At 46.7% G+C, this 20,809-nt stretch overlaps 1 protein-coding gene across 1 annotated transcript in view; it reads right to left on the bottom strand.

Annotated features, from left to right (window-relative positions):
* Positions 1 to 903: 903 nt before the first annotated feature.
* RIMS4 (regulating synaptic membrane exocytosis 4) overlaps positions 904 to 20,809 on the bottom strand; it is a 72,587-nt gene continuing 52,681 nt past the window's right edge. The window contains exons 3-6 of the mRNA XM_024205438.3: positions 7,076 to 7,188; positions 6,311 to 6,412; positions 5,909 to 6,048; positions 904 to 1,209 (exon numbers count right to left, since the gene is read on the bottom strand). Of these exons, the coding sequence (XP_024061206.1) occupies positions 991 to 1,209; positions 5,909 to 6,048; positions 6,311 to 6,412; positions 7,076 to 7,188 (574 nt within the window). The 3' untranslated portion in view covers positions 904 to 990. The remainder of the gene's footprint in view (positions 1,210 to 5,908; positions 6,049 to 6,310; positions 6,413 to 7,075; positions 7,189 to 20,809) is intronic.

Below are 20,809 nucleotides of genomic sequence, written 5' to 3' on the forward strand. Positions count from 1 at the left end.
CACCCTCCTTCCCTGTAGTAGAATAAAATGGTATTATTTCAGGTCAGTTCATAGCATGGCGTGTTAGCAGAGGAAGGTGGCACTTCACAAGATATGTACCCTGAAAGAAGGAACAGAATGCAGAAGCTAGAAACCACCATGATGGAGGAATGAGCAGCAAAAACTAAGGGGGTTTGTAAATTGTGAAACGTCGTATCTGACAATGTGCTAGTAAATCACATCTCAAACTGCAAGTCTGATGTTTGACTCACATTTCCAGTGACCAGAATTGCAGCTAATTAGTTAGCTCGCCTCCTCCATTAGAACCGTCCGGTCTAACCAAAGCATACTCCACTTGTATTCCCATCGAACATGCTTCAGCAGCAGTGTTAGCCAGTACTGTATTAAAGACACTTGCTGGTAATTTGGCACAGTTTAAAACCATGGCAACAATCGTTTTATAGCTAACACGATTCTTTGATGTGGAATTTTTTCTAAAGACACAGTTGTAGTTCCTTTTTTTCTTTTTTTATGATTTGTAAGGAGATAGATCTTATAAAAAACAAAAATCCCGTGAAATGGTCCATTCCTGCTCTTTTCAGATCAGATGTTTGCTTTCCAATCTTTCAGGCATTGTCAAAAAAAATTCTGTATTTTATGAATTTCTAAAACAAAGTTAAGAAAAATATCTTCCCTGCTAAAAAAAAAAAAAAATAAATGCTGCAATTTTTTAGGGTTAATACTGATCTGAAACAAGGGTGCATGAATGACAGCCAGAGAAGTGAAATAAGAGGTGTATGTATAATTTCACAACTAGGACTCATGCCCCATGGCACCTGCTACTTGGATGGAGAGGGCATACGGCCCTCCCCCTTGTCTTCTGTCTAAGGTCACTCTTGCAGCGCCTCAAGAACTGATTGAACATGCAATGCACTTGAGGTCAGAGTTCCAGCAAACAAAACCTTGACAGCATATTTAAAAAACAGAAGCAGTTCCCCCCTTCCTTGCTCATTAAGACCTGTCACAGCAGGGTCCCACTGTGCTCTCCAAGGAAAGCTGCGAAGACTGGCGCAGAAGCGGACCTGTAGTGGGATCTACCATCGAGGAGGTAGGGAAAAGCTTGTACCAGCCAATTGCTAAAGTTGACAAATCCAGTTCTTCCAAGAGAACCCTGGCAACTCCCATGAAGTGTTTGCGCTCCATGCGTCCATAGATCCCCCAGACTATCACCTTGGAAATGAAAGGGGGGGGGGGAGTCACAGTTAGTTCTCAAGAGCAGCAGAAGATTCATACTTTCGTTTTTGAAAAAAATAAAGATATTCGCACTGAGCCAGATCCAAAGCTCATTCGAGTAAATGCAAAGACTCCCGTGGACTTTTATGGGCTATGGATCAGACATCCAGTTTTTACCATCATGGAAAATACAGTCCTAAATCTCCACACCCCATTCAAAATAATAAGAGACTTTAGAAAAAGTTTTGTTGGACTTGTGCTACAAAATCCCTGACTGCTTCTATTAGGCCCCAAGCTTATTTTCTGATATGGTTTTGCAAAGCTTAATATTATTAAAAAAAAAAATTCCCGAAAAAAAAAAAAAAGTGTGCGCACACAAGTTTGTGTGTATTTTGTCTTGGGTTTAAATATTCTGCAGAGTTTGCAACAAACCCTGCAACACTGGACAGGGATATTAAGTCTCTCTGTGCCTCATTTTCCCCATCTGTAAAATGAGGATACCAGTACTTCCTTTCTCCTACCCTTGTCTGGTTAGGCCCTGATCCTGCCAGCTGATCTGCACAATCCCCGTTAACAAGAATCTCAGCGAAAAAGAATTTTTTAAAAATATTGAATTCATTCTCAGAGCTGAATCTTTCAGCCAGAGCTCAATTAACTCCCCTTAGTGACAGTGAGACGAGACAGGAGGTCTGCAAATCAAGCGTGGATCTAGAGGAACAATCTGGCCCCATATATTCCATTTTTCTTTTAGCTTTGCATTAGCCTGAAGCTTGACATACGAACGAGACCAGATGCTCATTTCTCCTTCAAACTGTTTGAGTCATTTAAGCCTTTTTTAGGAGTGGAAGAATCGGGGGGGGGGGGAAGTCTAGTATTTTAGACACGTTTGGATCTGCTAAAATAAGGGCTAGATTCTGATACACTTACTCACATTGAGCAGTACCAGGACTACTCCGATAGGAATCAGTGGAATGACTCCTGGAGTAAGATACTATACAATGCAAGGAAGGGTGACAGATAAAGTAATAAGTGACCATTTAAAAAGTACAAATATTCTAGGCACTTAGTAAGCTCCCTGAGAAGTCTCTCCTGTGCAAGCATCCTGGACGTGAATCGGATGTTCATGCAAGTTTCATCACATTGTAATTCAGGGGGCAGTATACTTGTTTATATCAGTATTTTAAGTTCTCTTTTGTGCAAGCATTACAATGGAAATTGAATAGACTGAATGTCACAGAAGAGGCCTGCTGAGAGAGAGGCAGAAATGGGTCCACTGAACTGGAAAACCATGGTTAGACACTAGCTGTCAGAGGACTAAGTAGCAGCACCAAGAGCAAGCTCCATATTTGCTTTTGCATCCAGGTCTTGTGAAACATAACATATGGTGATGACACATGGTTACTCACCCGGAGAACAGGCCAGAAGCTACAGATTAGCAAGCTAGCTCTACAATACAAGATGCATGCTTGGAGTTACATGGAGAGAAAGGGGAATAGACAGGGGGAAGAAAGTCTCCAAGACTACAAGGGAGATCTAATGAAAAAGGGCTGACAAAGACACAGGCAGCGGTGAAAGCAGAATCACACTTACGACGCAATGGATGGTACAACAGGTGCAGTAAGGGCCATCAGCACTGAAACAAACAAGCAAACTGGAAGCTTGTGCACAATCAAAATGGTCCCATTTGGTTTAAGACCGAGGTGATCAGAGACCTCAGAATGAGGCCTCGGTTCTGCAGAGGAGAGGATGAGCGTGATGATGATGATGACTGAAGATGAATGGTGCCGTCTGGCTAATCCCTAGCAGCTTCCAGCTTCCTCCCATAGTCTCTGTATTAGCAGAATATTGCAGCTTTCTCAGAGCAGAGCTGCTGCCTCACCTGTAAGGTATCAGTAATGGGGAGGGGGGAAGATACATGCCAAATTAAGTCAAATTATTATTCAGAGAGCTAGAATTCAGGAGAGCTAGACACTAAAATCAGTGGCTTGGCTGGGGTATAAATTAGCATAGAATTCAGCCCCTATTTTTATTCTCTTTGAATAAGCTACAATGAGACATTAAGTGGCCTTTTTTTTTTTATAAGTTACATAATTCAAGTGGAGTGGGTTGGGAATAGTGGAACCACTGAGTTATGTCCAAGGATCCCACCCTGCTAGCTCTGTGTATGTCATTCCCTGAGTACTGCTCTCCTGCTAAGAGCCAGCTATCTGGGCTATTCCCCAACTAACAGTGCTGAAAGTGAAACATCTCAGAGGGCATCATTCTGTTGCCTTTGTTTAGTTACTTTTTGCTTGTAAATAGTTTTCACTGCCCCAATCAGCACTGATAGTTGTAGCTGGGCTTGTAGCTGTAGCTAAGGTTACCAAATGACATGTGCCGTGGGGTGTCCTGCACAGCCGTCGATCATCAAAAATTACTGACTGGCAAGGTGACTGCTAAGGCCAACATCCATCTTGTCAGACACATGGGGTGTGTGGAGTTTAAATCAGCATATAGAATGTTGGATACTTCCTGAATGTTTTCCATAGAAGCACCTGGTTCTCTATGGCTATGAATCTCTTATGTGCGTGGGTTGGTTTTTTTTTTTTTTTTTAAAAAACACAAAATTTTAAAAGGAGGTTGAGGACATGCAGCCTACGATAATCAGGATCCTGCACTGCGTTGGGTTATGCTGGACTCATCACTTCTCATGGCGACAGTGACATGGACACCCTCCCACCTTACACTGTCCTGGAGAACGTGCCCTTTCTTCTCAGACGAGGACTTAGCCACTGTGATCCAGGGTAAGTTGTTTCAGCTCACTCTACTTGGGGGTGAATGTGAAAGCCCACAGCGGCTGTACTTTGTAGAGCATGCAACAATGCATCTCCGAAGAACAAAAACTGATGGTAGCACATCCCACAGGTTTGCCTTGTACTCCACTGGCTTCCCCTCCTTTCTGGATTGAGTTAAAATTCCTTATAATTTACAAAAAACTCCTCCTGGGCTTGGATCTGGCTACCTGAATGACTGTCTGACCAGCATCCCTGAGCCATCAGCATGCTGCATGCCAGAGGAGCAATGTGGATGGCGTGCAATTCCGGTGCCCTGGCGGCAGTGTGTTCTCGGCAGCAGGATCCCAGCTGTGGACCTCCTTACTAGAGGAAAACAGGCTGAGCCAGACCCAATCATATTCCTAGCAAACTGCAAGCACCACGTTTTTGCTAACACATTTCCCCAGTAACGACACATTGTACCCATGGGAGTTCGATGGCTGGGATGATGCGAAATAAGAGCAAGAAAATGAGAGAACAAGGGAGAAAGAGAGATAAGGAGTGGAGAGAGAATAGGAAGCAGGGAAATCTAGCACTATGGGGAGGCAGAGAGAGACCACCTCCCTTGGATACGGGTAGTGCTAAATAAATTTGCTTGGCACTTAGATACCAGGGTGATAAATACAATGGACAAGCAGATAAAATGAGAGGTCCAGAAGAAACCTGACCTAGAATGAGCCAGTTAAAAAGCAGATAGCTGCATCTGCAATCTAATTGGCTGCAACAGAAGTTCAGAGGAAGCTCCTACTGACTGATAGGGAGCTAATCAGGATGAATGAATATGCATGAGTGATGTGATTGGTAACCAATGTTTAGGGCCCTACCAAATTCACAGCTGTGAAAAACGCATCACGGACTGTGAAATCTGGTCTTTTGTGTACTTTTACTCTATACTATACAGATTTCACAGGGGAGACCAGCGTTTCTCAAATTAGGGTCCCGCCCCAAAAGAGGGTGGTGGGTGGGGTGTCGCAAAGTTATCGTAGAGGGGTCACAGTATTGCCACCCTTACTTCTACGCTGCCTTCAGAGTTGGGAGGCTGGAGAGCGGCGGCTGCTGGCCAGGTGCCCAGCTGTGACGGCATCGTCCCGCCAGCAGCAGCACAGAAGTAAAGGTGGCAATACCACGATTCCATGCCACCCCTTACTTCTGTGCAACTGCCTTCAGAGTTGGGTCAGTTACAGTTACAACACCGATTTCAGATTTAAATATCTAAAATAATGAAATTTACGATTTTTAAAATCCTACAACTGTGAAATTGACAAAAATGGACTGTGAATTTGGTAGGGCCCTACCAATGTTCCACATTTCAGTGGAGATAAGCAGTAGAAACTTTAAAACTAATTACTCCAATGTTGCCAGCCAATCAACAGCCAGGATTTTATGTGTGTAATACATTTGGATGTGAATTAACAATACAAACTTTTTCTACCCCCTAAAGCTAAGGAGAAAGGTTGGAAGTGTCCATAATGGGGCAGTAAATGTATCACAGTCAAAGAACAAAGGCAGATGCAGACAAGACATTTGAGCAGGAGCTGGATCTAGAAGATTACTCTTAGTCTAGATAACAAAAACAAGCTGCATTCCATGATTCTTTAGCTATCGCAGGTACTTTGTACCTGGTAATGGAGAAAAATGGGCATTTTATCAGTACAGCCACATGCCAATGGTAACCCAAAAGGGTTTTAAATCAGAACCCATTTGAATAGGAGGACAACATTTTTCCTCTATGTTTGTCAAATCCAGATTGAGTGCATTTGGTACAATAAGTAATGGGACATATTTATGAATTACTCTGATTTCTTAACAAACTCCGTATATTTCGGTGGAGGCTGAGTGCAGAGAGGGGAAGACGTCTCATTTCTTCTCAGAGGTGCTCTTACCTGTAATACTTTGCCTTGTGGGCTCTCCGCAAACAGTAACACCTGGTTGTACAGGGGGTCTAATGATTTTCGAGCCACTTTTGTCTTCTTTTTTGCAATGCACACTCCATTTTCTAGTAGATATGCCTTGATGTAAGCCGCTGAAAGAAAAATGTAGGGTCAAAGCTAGAATCATAATGGTTCATGTTAGAAATGGCAGGATAAAACTTCTCAAATATTATTACGAAAGAGGCGTTTTCAGCTAAGGATTTTCTATCCAACTGTATTTTCAAGCAAGCACATACAGTATGTGCTCCCAGCTGGGCCAGGAGGCAGAGTCAATATTCTACCTGTCCTCAAGTGCTCCAGGAGGAAGGGATATAGTGGGCTCTGAGTCACTTCAAACAGGCTGAAACACGCTACCTGGAAGGGTTTTGGAGCCGGGTTTGGGGGTCAGTCCTCGTGCCTGAACGATATCCACTTCTAGCTGTCCATTCCGCTCCTGTAAACCAATTTCCACGTCTCCTACATAACAAACCAGAAATGATTGAAGAGAATCAGAGAGCAAGAAGGCTTTTACATAACAAGTCTGATTGTTAAACTGTTTCAAAAAAATCCTCATGTCATGCACTGGTGACAACTGCAAGAAAAATGTTGGTCCAAAGTGCCTGTTTCCCTCCTGCATTACTCCAGCACCACATTAGAGGGGGGTAACTCCGGGGCAATTCAAGCCCAAATTTCCAAAAGTGATCTCTTATTGTTTCCTAACCCCAGCTGTGGAGACTCAGGCTAGTGCCATCTAGTCTCTAATCTCCCCAGAATTAGAGGCCACTTTGGAAAATGCAGTTGCGATGCACCACAAGAAAATCCTTAGAGCGTTTATATGCTTCAGCGCATCGGAGAAATGTGAAGCTGCCCAAGATGCATTTAGAGAATGCCCATTTTGGCTTGACCTTGCCTTTCGTATTTGAAGTATGTCAGAGGGACAGGTAATGCTGCAGATTACATAGCATTAACTAGAACAGGATGACACAAATCAAGAAAATCTAACGGGCAAGCACGTTTTATCGAACTGAGAACAGGGTTTGGGGCATGGGAAGAGAGGTGCTGGGCAGGTTAGTGGGTGGCTCGTGGGAGTGGTACATACAGTACTCATTTAAAACTGATCTCTGCCTTTCTGTTCCTTACCCATGGAGGTGGTGGCCAAGGTCTGACGACCAACAAATTGTGCAGGACCCATGCTCCCCAGGAAGTCACTAAACTGCCCAGCAGATGCCAGATGGACTCCACTGAAATTCAAGCTGCAAAATAAATTGATTTTGGCAAATCATTATTTCAGTACTTGAAAGCAACCTGCTGATTTAACAGTCTGATTTAATGTATGCCCGAAATGAACAGCTATCTTACGCAGACCTCTGTTTCAGAACTCATTGATTTCCATGCAGTCTAGTTACACATGATGCATTTAAAGTCCCCTTCTCCCCATCTAATAGTGCTGGAGTAGTTGTCTGTGATTACAATATTTCTTTATCTAGAAATTAATCACCTAGGATAAAAAAAAAAAAATCAACTCTCCTGTCCCTGGTTCAGGTGCTTCCCATCACCTCTTCCCTGCAGGATTAAAGCTGAACAATGTCTGGGGTGGCCTGTAATTAAGTGCCTGGTAGTTGGTTCCTCCTTCCCCCTTTTTAAAAAACAAAACAAGGACAATAGTGCTTTGGGGTGGGAGGGGTTTCAAAGTGATTGAGCTCAGGTGAGGGATGCCAAACTGAGAAACCCCCCCCCCCCCGGAATATGCATCTTTCCTGACCCACAGGGACCCCATCTAAGGGTAGTACATTTTGCATTCTGAATCAAATGCTTTTGCAGCCTGGCAGCATCCAGCATGTTCCCTGGGTAGTTTTCATTCAGCAAAGAGTCTGAAATTATCATGAAGACTAATCCTGCTGCATCCCATGATGAATATGCAGGACTTACAGACTGTACCTTCAAACCATGGTGGAGGGAGACAGTACTGCAGCAAAAAAAAAATATGGAGCTGTTAGGGATGCAGGCTTGTGATATGAACCCATTTGCAAGGCATCTATGGTCTTGTCTGCTTTGGGGTGTTAGCCACTGGTATAGCTACATGGGTGCAAACCTACAGTGTAGATGTGGGGCACACAAGTGTAAGCTGCGCCAGTGCAAATCACAGTTTACACTGGTGCGCTGCATTTGTATTAGGGGCTTGTGCCAGTGCAGCTACACAACTGCCTAAAAAGCCCTTGTAGACAAGGCTCGAATTGTCCCCCACGGGTTCCTACTCTGTTTATACATATGATTGGCCCTGCTTTTAACCCATCTTCCCCATGGAAGCTGCTACACATGAATCCTAAGTGTAATTATGAGTCCTCTGTAGTCACGTCTCCACAGGGGGAGACGCCTGCTTAGTGACACACTTCACAGCTTCTTAAAATTGGGTCCTTAAAACCAATCTGTAATAAGGGTCAAATGTTCACTAACGCTCAGTCTCCAATCAGTACAAATCAAATTTTGCAAAACGGTAGCGAACGTACACTAACACAGGGGTTGGCGAGGGGCTCTGCTTGGCCGTGGGGCGGGGGGAGAGACATTAGACCCAAGTATATACTATTTAGTCAGCTGCAACTACTCTTATTAGCTATCCACAAGCCCAGCATCAGCCCACTGTGCATAATTACTTCCCCGTATGAGTAGCAAACCTGCCCAAAGAAATCAGAGAGCTAGCATGATAGCCCAGCCTGAGCCCCACACAAGTAGCTGAAAGAGCATCGCACACTTACACATTAAGGGCCAGATTTTCAAAAGAAGCTCAGCAAGCTGGGTGCTGGGTTCTGTGGAAAATCTGGCTAGAAGCGTCATAGTGGGAGCTGCTGGGTGCTGAAAATCCAGCCCTGAGCACTTTCAAAATTCAGCCCAGTGCAAAACGCCCACAGATCTGCATTATGTGGAGCACAAGCTTGGGGGAAACCCTCTGCACAGGGGTCAGTTTCCCCCCAAGTCTCCTTGAATTAAGCGTTTTCACCATGTGTCTCCTGGTTGTGCAATAGTTCCAGGTGGTATTTCCAGACAAGCCTCACATGGCATGATCTATAGTCAGCACTAATTGCAGACAAGGCTAATGCTTTTGCTTTATTTTGGATTCAGCTGTTGAAGTCTGCATCACTGATTCTTCAGCTGAGAGAGGCACCTCCCCACTGAAGCAGGCTATCCTCTGGGGGAAGGTGTAACAACTGGCTGCAGTCTGCTTCCAATCAATGCTATATTCCCACTTCTCTTCCTGGCTTTCTTCTCCCCGCTCTGCTGGAGGATGGAGTCTGTCTGCTCTGCTCTGAGGCAGCACTTTCCCAAGTTAGTGCTGCTGGGAGCAGGGGAACAGGACAGATATACTGAATGTGAGATGGAGCCCTGGAGAAGGGACCTTTGAGTCCAGTCCTGCACAGAGACAGTGCTTACTACTGGGAGTAGTGAGTGGCTGGCAGGGGTGGGAGGGCCAAAACTGAGCAAGTAGCATTGTGACCCAGTGCATGTGGGTCACAGCACCACTCAGCTTTGGCCTCATGGCACCTCCATCATGACCTGAGTGGTGCTGTGACCCCCATGCACCAGGTCACAATGCCACTCAGTCACATTTGGCCCTGTCATCCCATCATGACAGAGGGCTGCAGGGCCAAACCTCAAAGGACAGTAGGGTGGCCAGTGCTGTTTCTCCTTGCCACTACCGGAGAACCAGCTCCTGTGCCAGCTGTCCCCACCAGGGGCCTGCCTGGCCTAACCCCACTTCCAGCAGCCAGTATCCCCTCTGCTCTGCCCCCAGAGCTTGCATAGTGACAGCCTCAAGCCCTGCTACAAGTGCAGGGAGCTGCGGGGAGTGCCCGCACGGGGGAGCTGGCCAGGAAAAGGGCAGCAGGGTGCCACAGGGAGGCAGACCTGAGAGGGTTTTGTCTAGAGCTGAGGGATGGGGCTCCGTGGATGATTCCATTTTGTTTCCTGGCACTGAGCTAGAGTTTTGTTGAAGAAACTTAGAGCCAGAATCCCTCGAGGCACCATATGTCGGGCGCCCCATGCGAAAAAATTGCTGAGGGTGCCCCTGTGAGCAGCCCTGTGACTGTAAAACCTGCAGTGCAGAGATCTCCCCTCTCCGGATGAGACACGTGGGTTGGGGGGTGGGATCAGTGTCCCAGCCTCTCTTGCTTTAGCTACGTTCCCACCACTGGGTGTTCCTCCAGGATCGCCCAGCAACTGTGTCCTGCATGCTGCCATCTCTCCCGCAGCTGGAATCCACACAGTCACTGCCTGTTCCCGCTGTGGTCTTCCCTGGCCACTGTCCCCTTCCACTCCATGCAATCTGGGACTGCTTCAGGTCCACGCAGCCCTAGCCTATGCCTACGTGGATGGTGCTGCACCTGGGTATCAGCCACCCCCTCTTGCCTTGTCAAAAGGCAACTGCCACTGGAGGTGGGCAATGGGGAACGGAGTAACTACATGGGTGCGCATGAGACCCCAGCATGCTCGAGCTGCTGGTGGTACATCCCACGGAAGCCAGCGTGGCTACCCACAGTAGTGAGGCACCATGCTTAGGGTATGTCTTCACTACCTGCCAAATCGGCGGGTAGTAATCGATCTATCGGGGATCAATTTATCGCATCTCGTCTAGACGCGATAAATCGATCCCCGAACGCGCTCCCCATCGACTCCGGAACTCCATCAGAGCGAGAGGCGGAAGCGGAGTCGACAGGGGAGCTGCGGCCATCGATCCCGCGCCGTGAGGACGTGAGGTAAATGGATCTAAGATACGCCGACTTTAGCTACGCTATTCTCGTAGCTGAAGTTGCATATCTTAGATCGACCCCCCCCCCCCAGTGTAGACCAGCCCTTGGTGTTCACACTCAAGCTAGTTGGTGAGAGCTTCGTAAGAGCACTTCTGTCCCCATGGGCGTTGGCAATAATCCTGGGACAAAACAATATAGTTCCTGCCTAGAAAAGTACTATGCAGCCTCAAGCAAAGCCACAGCTTCTGCCTGGGGACAGGACAGGAGAGGAAAATAAAGCTGTCTAGAAAGTTATCAAGCCTGAGAAGAAAGATCTGCAGCAAGGACTGAGCTAGATCCGCTAAAATCAGGACCTTCTAAGTCAGCTTGATGTGTTGTATGTGCTCCAGTGCTTATACAGCAGCTTAGGAAGCTGCACTGGCATCTGGAAGGAAAGCACTGGGCTCTTCTGGCAGAAAGGTAGGTGGAGTAAGTGAGAACAAATGGTTTCCTTTGCCATAGTTCAGATCAAATGACAGCTCTTGGGAAGACATGCAACAGATGCCAAACTTAGCAAGGGATGCACAGTCCCGCTGCTCTCAGGGGAGAAGCATCACTTGGAGCTGTCAAACTCAGGCTTGTGAAGCACCCATGGACACAGTTTAGCAGAAGACCTACCCCTGGCAGGGGGTTGGCCGCCGCCTGGGTGATCTATTCTAGGTTCCAAACTCAGGGACTGTGGCAGACTTTGAGATGTATCCGTTTCCTGGGTCAGTACAAGTTTCTCTTTGGAACTTGCAGTGTGGCTCTAAAACCTGCAGGCCTGAACCAAAGCACTTCTGAAAGCTCCCTCATTTCCTCCTTCTGAAACGGACAGCAGCCCCAGAACAGCTCAAGTGTGACTATTCGCTCATGGCTCTGGTCTTTCAAACTCTGGCTGGCTGTTCCTGAGAGCTCTCCCCCTGCTGTTTGCTGCTTCACAGTACACAGGGCACTCAGCAGCTGACTTTCCTGCCAGTCCTTTGAAGAAATTCATCTGTTTCTCTCCAACTGCCCTTGATGCAGCAATAATCTTTCCAATTGAATGCTCAGGTTGGGAGCATTGGCAGAGACACACCGTTTACAAGTAGGCCAGCCTCACACAAAAAAGAGGCAGCTCCAGCTTGGGTTCCAGCCAGCAGATGGTTTTCAAACACACTGGAGTGAATCTGAAAGGGCTTTATTATCCCATCTCTGAGTATGCCTCAGCTCTGGCCTCATTTCCTTTCCTCTCAAATCAAGCACAGCGGATATGGAGAAGCGTCACTTTCCTTCCGAAACCCTCTACCCTACGGTTACAATCTCTCCTTCCCTCAGTCGGTGACATATAAGCAGAACGGGGTTTGTTTAATTAATCCTAACTTTTTCTTTTTTTGACGTGTCAACTTCAGCATATTTTCCATACAGTTTAGAAAATGAACTCATGGGGTTCTTTTGTTTCCATTCAATATTCAAATTCAGATGCTATTTGACAAAAGACCCTCCACCTTAGATAGAGGAAAAGGCCACAAATCGGCTCTGACCACATAATGTGCTGATTTTTCTTCTTCAAACCCAACAAAAAGCTGCTAAAAATAGCTGCCAGAAATACGGAGGTAGCGTTTCTCATTGGACTTGCAAAGTGACTGCTATAACTAGTGAAGCCCCTGGGACCAGGCAGAGCAGGGTTGTTGCTGCAGTACTAGCTCATGCTGCAAAATAACACATGCAAAGATTGTCAGGTGACATTTGTCAGCATGTTCACAAGATTGGCAGAGAGTCTGTACTCTGTACCCTTTAGACAGGCAAGTGCAGGAGCTGAAGCCATGGCAGGCCTGAACATGGCTGCATCCCAGCTGGCTGAATAGAAAAGGGAATCCATTTCTCTTCCATGGTCCTCTGCTCCCATTTACACGGACTAGAACCCTTTTGTCATGGGGGCATTTTAATGAAATTAGGGCTGATGGATTTTTCACATGGAACTTGACTCCTTCACTGACCTACAGGTATGTACAGCACCAGGGAGGGCAGCGGTGCCTGCTGGGCGCGTGGAGGACCTATTCTGCATGATCAGGGGAGATCAAAGGGCAGCCCTGCTCAGTTTGACCCATGGCTGCAGTAATCTTCAATAGAGAGGTGTAGACCAGAGAGACAAGCAGAACAAACCACGGCCGTGCATATGAAGAGACCATGGCTGTTGAGTACTGATCCTGGAACATTCAACACCACGAGCACAAGCCCCTACCACTTGGGCTAATGGAGTAGACCAGTGGTTTTCAACCGTTTTTCATTTGTGGATGCCTAAAATATTAGAATGGAAGTGTGGACCCCTTTGGAAATCTTAGACATAGTCTGCGGACCACAGGTTGAAAACCACTGGCATAGACGGTATCAGAGGGGTAGCCATGTTAGTCTGTATCCACAAAAACAACGAGGAGTCCAGTGGCACCATTAAGACTAACGGATTTATTTGGGCATAAGCTTTTGTGGTTAAAAAAAACCCACTTGTCATTTTTTTGGTGTAGACAGCTAAGCAGGATTTATTGTTAAGTTGTAAACGGCAGGCTATTACAGTTGCTGCTACTAACCCACTAGAGGGAGACAAGATCACAGACACAGGCTTAGTTTATTAGACTTCTAATGCAATGCACCATGTTAATCCAAACAGCCATGCAGCGTTAGTACTCCGGCAGACAGATTTGCAAAGATGTTAGGTATGCAATGTACTGGCAAAATGTGTATTTAATTACCCTTGTTGGGTTTGCAAATGGAGTAATTACATGTGCAAGTGATGTACTTCTGGAGGTACATTTGTAAGAACGTAGGTGTGCAAAATTACATGATTTGTGCACACAATCCTAATAATTGTGAGAGCAAATTAAGCCTGTATTCGCATAGTTAGTTATACACCTTATGACTTTAGAAATCTGCCCGGTGCTCTCTGCAGGCTGCATGCCTATCCTGAAGATTGGCGCATGTGAAATCTGTCCTATTTAGTGCAGTGTAAGTATTGCTTAAAAGGCCCCAGGCCAATTGTTGATGCAGCGCCAGTGGCCCACCACCTGCCCCTGTGTTCACCTGATGTTGTGCGTAGCCCAGCAAATGCCATTGCTGGTTTTATGCCCTTCACTGCCAAAAGAGACAATTCCTTCTTTGCTGGACCATCTCCCTTTAAATATATTCAAATTCCTGAGCTGCTTTTTCAAAGCCTGTTTGGGAACGGAGAGTGGTTTGAACAGTTAGGTGGACAATGCCAATGTCAATAATGAATGGTTCGAAGAAAATCCAGAGCACCAGAGCTTATCGCCTCTGTCCCGCATACAGCTATGCTCTTCCTCTCCTTAGCCCAGCGCATGGTGTGTTATGCAGAGCTCCTCCCAGCACAGCCAGCTTTGGAAAGACACATCATTAATTTCTTTTCTTGTCCCTGTGGAGTTTGTGACCTGTTTTCACATCTATTTTTAAATCACTTCTGGGATCTTGTGCACCAGGTGCTGTCATTAAGTTATAAAAAAGCTGGCACTTGCACTCTTACCGTTCACATACTCTGGGCTCTTTCTTTCCAACTTCCACCCCATTTGGTGAGTCCTGACTCCGAGTATCAGTGTCCATTGGAATATACCATTCTCCTCTCTAACTCTCTCTTTTTAGGAGCTTGCTTTGCCTTTGGTGCAACTCAGAACAACCTGGCAGGTGCTCTAAATCAGTGGTTCTCAACCAGGGGTACGTGTACCCCTGGGGGTGCGCAGAGGTCTTCCAGGGGATACATCAGCTCATCTCGATATTTGCCTAGTTTTACGACAGGCTACATAAAAAGCACTAGTGAAGTCAGCACAAACTAAAATTTCATACAATGTCTTATCTATACTGCTCTATATACTGTACACTGAAATGTAAGTACCATATTTATATTCCAATTGATTTATTTTCTAAGTATATGGTAAAAGTGAGAAAGTCGGCCATTTTTCAGCAATAGTGGGCTGTGACGCTTTTGTATTTTTATGTCTGATTTTGTGAGCAAGTCGTTTTTGAGTGAGGAGAAACTTGGCAAGACAAATCAGACTCCTGAAAGGGGAAAGGTTGAGAGCCACTGCTCTAAATTGTGCCAGCTTGCAATGACCTAGTATTGGCAGGCACTCACTACTGGAGGACCTTGTTGCAGCCTGGTGCGAAACTTCAGTTGTGTCTCTGCCTCAGTTTCCTCTTATGGACTATCAATAACTTCAACGAGGTTTATAGATAGTGAACCGTGCCCCTTCAGGGTCTTGCTTATTTAATCAACAGCCAAACATGGTATGCAAACAAGCCTTCAATCCAGCATCCTAGCTGGTATTCTTAGTCAGCCAGCCCCCAACTGAGTCCTCCTTTCTACTCCCTCCAGGGTTTCACGTGTAAGATCCTCGCAACCCAGGACCCTCCTCTGGAGTCTGGAAGGGTTCCTTCCCTGGACTCTGCAGCTCTTCCCTGGAGCAGCGCGTAGTTCCCCAACAACCTGACCCTCATGCCTCTGTCGGTAAAATCCTTTTGCTGGGGCTGAGCCTCCCGCTAGGGTTTTGCCCCTCATTGCTCTCTTGGGACCAGGGGCACCTTTCCTAGATCCCCTTTTCTAGTGAGCTCTCGAAACAGCTCCCCTGAGAAGTCCCTCTCCTCCAGAGCTTTCTCTGGGTTCTGGGGCCTCCTGACTGAGCCCTCCTGAGTCTTTTATTAGGCTCAGCTGCTCCTTGCCTAATTAAGTGCCTCCCGGCCACTCAGGCAATTAACGATCCACAGGTGGGTCTGGGCTGGTTCATTCGCCTTAGCTGAGCCTGTCACAGGTAGGGCGGGTGTCTGACCCCTTCAATGGGCCCTGTGTTACCCTGTGACATGGCCCTACATCGGCAGTTATGCCAGCACAAAAGAGCTGCAGCAAGTCTCCTCCCGCCCTCTGTAGGGCCACTGTGCCTGAGAGCCCCAGTAGCGTAGCTAGCGGGGTGCAGGGGAAGCAGCCGCTTCCCCTCAGCAAATTTGCCAAAAGCGGCGCCTTTCCAAAGGCGGCCGGAGGAGCGAGGGAGGGCGCAGGCTGACTGCCCGCAGCGCGGCCGGCAGCCACGGGGGGTGGCGGGCACGCAGCCGGAGAAGCGGGGGGGGGGGGGGGGGCACAGGCTGGCCGCCCGCAGGCCGCAGCACGGCCGGCAGCCATGGATGGGCGGCGGGCGCGCAGCCGGAGGAGCCCGGGGGGGGGGGGGGGGGGAGCGCAGTTTAACATAACCATCACACTGCCAAGCTGACCTGGGGGGAAAATCTGTCCCAACCCCAGATCTTGGGATTAGATGGACTCTGAGCACGTGCGCAAGCCTCACCAGCCAGGCATCTGTACTAGCTACTGATGAGACCCTTGCGCTGTTCTGCTGCCCACACCACAAAGCCAACGGTTGCTCCAGCCTGGAGTGCAGCATGTGGCCTGCAGCGCGGCCGGCTGCCGCGGCCGGAGGAGCGGGGGCAGGCTGGTGGCCAGCAGCCACAGGGGGATGGCGGGCACGGCCGGAGGAGCGGGGGCCGCAGCATGGCGGCCGGAGGAGCCATGGGGGGGTAGGGGCAGTGCGGCCGGAGGAGGAGCCAAGGGGGGCACATTTTTTATGTTTGCTCCCCCTCCTCTTAGAAGCTGGCTACGCCACTGGAGAGCCCCCCCAGTGATGGGGGTATTCTGTAACAGCATGGCAGCCCCACACCAGTGGGTCCGTGCCAGGCTCCACCCACTGGTGTAAAAGGGGCTGTATCATGCTGCACAATCAGGGCTTCCACCCTCCAGCACACGAGGTCTGTCCCAACTCTTTTCAACCATGTAAATCAAAATGACTCTCTGAGTTCTGCAGGATCAGAATATCTGGCCTGAATTTAAACCCAATAGAGAGGAAGTGATTCCCCATTACCTTACACCTGGGTCACACTGGTGGCACTGGGTTAACTTCAGTGAAGTTACACAGCCACAGCATAGTCAGACAAAGGCGATTTTCTTTTCACTCCCTTCTGTAATTTTCATGGATTCATTAACACACTACAAGCAACAGGCTAATTGTGATCAACTCAAACTTGTCAACTGTCTGAAATGGGCCACTCTCATTACCACTTCAAAAGTTATTTTTCCTCCCTTGGTATCCTGCTGTTAATTGAATTGTCTCGTTAGACTGACCTCACACTTGGTAAGGCAACTCCCATCCTTTCATGTATTTATACCTGCTCCTGTATTTTCCACTCCATGCATCTGATGAAGTGGGTTCTAGCCCATGAAAGCTGATGCCCAAATAAATGTGTTAGTCTCTAAGGTGCCACAAGGACTCCTCGTTGTTTAAACATGAAAACATTACTCAGAGATACTACAGTCAGTGCTTTCCACTAGGGGGTTAGGATTCCAATATTTCTCACGTCCTAAAAGGGAATGTCTCATAAACCATATATTTTTAAAGGCTCCTTGATTGTTTTGTATGCAGTATGAAATAGAGAACTCCTTCTGAAATGGAACATGTCCAGTTAGGCAGCATGAATCCGGTTTCTTCCCTGGGAACCTTCACTTCACCTATCTGTCTCAAGGTTTTCTATAAAACCCATCACCATACTGTCTTGAAGTAATGACACAGCTCTGTTTAGGCATCTCTATTTAGCTATGCAACATTCTTTGCTATCTGAGCCCTACGCCAGCTCTTCCACAAGCTCTGCTGACACATTTCTAGCTCTGGTCCATAGCCCCCTCCCCAACAACTACCCTAGTACTTTCTGCAGCAAAGCTTTCTAGCAGCATGGTGTACCAGCTAGTTTTCTTTAACAGTGTTCTCCATTGGTACTGCAAGTTCCTTCTGTTCTATTATTTTTGGCCATGTTAACAATATTATCAAAAGTTCTTCAGTGAAATCTGCACAAGAGACCTCTCCCACCCCCACCTTATTAGGCAAGCTCCCAGTATCCCACCACAAGATATCCTCAAACATACTGGATTCAAATCTACTCTTGACTACATTACAAAATTACATCTATTAAGCAACTGAAATTTTCCAGTTCCTTGCGTGGTTGCTTGGGATGGGTTTCCCTGTAATTATACATCTGGATATATAGCTTTCGGAGATATGTTCTCTCAATGCCACATTTGTCAAAACTTTAAAGAGAAGACATGGCAAATGACAAGGTGTCCTTGCTGGACAGGCTTGCTAATTTCCTCACATATTACACAATCACTCTTCTGCACCTTCACTAGTCACCACCTGCTGAGCTCTTCTGAAACGAGCAAATCACCTTTGCTTCCTGCAACCTAATCATCCCAGCAGTAGTTAGCAAAAACAAGAAGGCCTACAAGCACCACACATTATAGCCTCTGGCCACCGGCAATCTTCTGTTCCAGGACTGTGTGTCCTCACACAGCATTTAAAAAATAAATGGCTGGCAGGAAGTTATGTAACAGTCCCTGCAGGGGCGCTGGAACCATTTGTATTGTAAACCCTGCCTATAATGGAATCCACTTCAAGGTAGGGAGTGATGCAGCACCCCCTCGCACCCCTAGAGTTCCAGCACCTATGAGTCCCTGTTTCCCTCCTGAATGTCGTGTAACATCATTTGGTTCAGAGGGAGCAAAACCCCGGTATAACAGAGCTTGAGCAGAGGATAAGGCATGGAGGGACCAGGCTCAAATCTGAATTTCTTTGCTCTTTGTTAAACTATCAGATGTTTATTTGTAAGTTCCACACACAAGCCAAATTCTGATCCATTTGCTCATGACACTGTATGCTGGGCGCGTACTGAAACAGATAACTCTCCTCCTTTCAGACATTTTCAAATACCTATTTTTGAAAATTTCTCTTGAAAATTATTTCAAAGTACTTATTGGTAACAGCACAACTACTGTGCTGCAAAAAGATTAAATGCGTGAGTTTTTTCGTATAACAAAGATTAAAGAGCGCCATTATAAAGGCTCTGGTAAGCACCTCTTTTTTAGACCCAACAGTGCTTTAAGGTAACCATATTCTTATATAACACAACTTTAAATGAAATCATCTGGATTTCACACACAGTGATAGTCACACTTAATCCCCACTATAAACTAGGTCATTTAGAAGGTTACACAAAGGAAAATTCTACCATTGTAATTCTATTGGATCTGAAATGAGAGGAGTACAACTCTTGCTAGCCACACGCCCAATTAATTAAATATGTGTGAAACGAGCCATCAATCTATTTGTTAAAAGCATGTATAACTCCAAATTACTGGGAGCAGAGATTCTGTTCCCTCCTTCAGGAAAAAGAAAACTCCAGAGCTTCACCTGCAGACTGAAAGGTACTGAGGATTAATGGGCTGTCGTTAAGAGATCTTCCAGGTAGTCCTCCCCTCGTGGAGGATTATAGAAAATACACTCCGAGTTTCCAAAGCAAGCACTTTTGGAGAATGGGCCTAGAACCTCCTGGAAAGAATTTGCATACTGATGTATGGCTTGAAATATTGGCGCAATCTTATCTTGTTAAAGATTGGTTTGTTAAAGGCCTTAGGCTAAGACGGTCTCTGTCCTCATTATGTCTGTAGCAGTAAGAAACCAAGCACTAAAAAGAAAACCCTGCCAGAGCTAATGTGGTCACATGAATCTCCTTTTCTCCTGCTGTAATTGTGTTCTGCGGGCTGCGAGAGAGGCAAAAATGGATTTGGTTTAAATTTCTGGTTCTCAAAACTCCTCCCCAAAGGCTTCCCCTTCTTTGTTAAGAACAAGAACACTAAAAATAATCCAAAATCCCAACATGTTTCTAGCACATACAGCCCTATGGGCTCTTCGTGCTCTCAAACCTGTTTGCTAGTCACTTGTGCTTCTGACGGATAATTGCCGATACCTGAGGGGATTCTAAAGGAGTTCAATTAACTGAGCTGAGAAAAAAAGCACACAACAAACATTTATCACCTTTTCCAGAGGAGTACGGGGAGGGCTATCCCATGCCTGGCAGAGCCCTCTAGAACATTCTGACTTCTTATTTGAGAAAAAATGGTTATAACAGGAATTTTATAGCAGCTTTAACAAATATGTGGGGGTTGCAGGAGAGGATTTATTTTCCTATACCAAGCTTATAGTTTTTTTAATTAATGGAGATATCCTATCTCCTAGAACTGGAAGGGACCTTGAAAGGCCATTGAGTCCAGCCCCCTGCCTTCACTAGCGGGACCAAGTACTGATTTTGCCCTAGATCCCTAAGTGGCCCCCTCAAGGATTGAACTCCCAACCCTGGGTTTAGCAGGCCAATGCTCAAACCACTGAGCTATCCCTCCCCCCCGTTGTGTGTTATTCACCTTTGCAAGTGCAGCACACCACAGCACAATGGCATTTACCGAGGTGCAATATTTTCGTTGGAAGAGGCTTCTATTTCTCTGCCAATGCCAGGCCATGGCTGCATGGCTATGCAGTAATACTGCACAGATGTCCCAAAGGATTGTACAGCCTTTTTGAGAGGCCAAACTGCATCAATGTAAAGGAAAGAATCCTGCCCTGCAGGGAAAGCAGATTCTCAGCCTGCATTGCCAAGGGACAGGGCTTAATCTCTAATCCTCCGAGTCTGGAGTGAAGGTAGAACTCAGAGTGGCAGGACTGTGGGAGTATGGCAGGATATTTCCCTGGAGGGAGGTCCTCCCAGAGGAGATAAGCTACACCACAGCTTTGGAGTGACAGGATTTCTGCCTCAGAGACAGCTCCTAATTATCATTTCTGCCCTGGATGCAGAGCTGTGTAGTGTTCCCACTGTTATCCTTGTTGATATATCAAAGGAAAGTTTGGTTTTCCCTTAAAATAGTTACTTTTCTCATCACACAGTTTTAATTATCATTTATTTTAGAGAGCCTTTGGTCTACACGGGCACATAGATAGTTCAGTGATGGGTTCATTAGGAATGCCAGGAATCAGGGCCGGCTTTAGGCCAATTCCACCAATTCCCCTGAATCGGGCCCCGTGCCCAGTGGCAGGGCCGCCAGGGTGGGGGCAAGTGGCCGAGAATCCCTTCCCTGGCTAGAGGTTCCTTTTTAATTTTTACTCACCCGGCGGCGCTCCGGGTCTTCGGCGGCACTTCGGCGGCGGGTCCTTCACTCGCTCCGGGTCTTCGGCAGCACTTCGATGGCAGGTCCTTCAGTGGACCTGGAGCG

The sequence above is a fragment of the Terrapene carolina genome, unplaced genomic scaffold (assembly GCF_002925995.2).
Source record: "Terrapene carolina triunguis isolate 2854851 unplaced genomic scaffold, T_m_triunguis-2.0 Scaffold233, whole genome shotgun sequence".
Lineage (NCBI taxonomy): Eukaryota > Metazoa > Chordata > Testudines > Emydidae > Terrapene > Terrapene triunguis.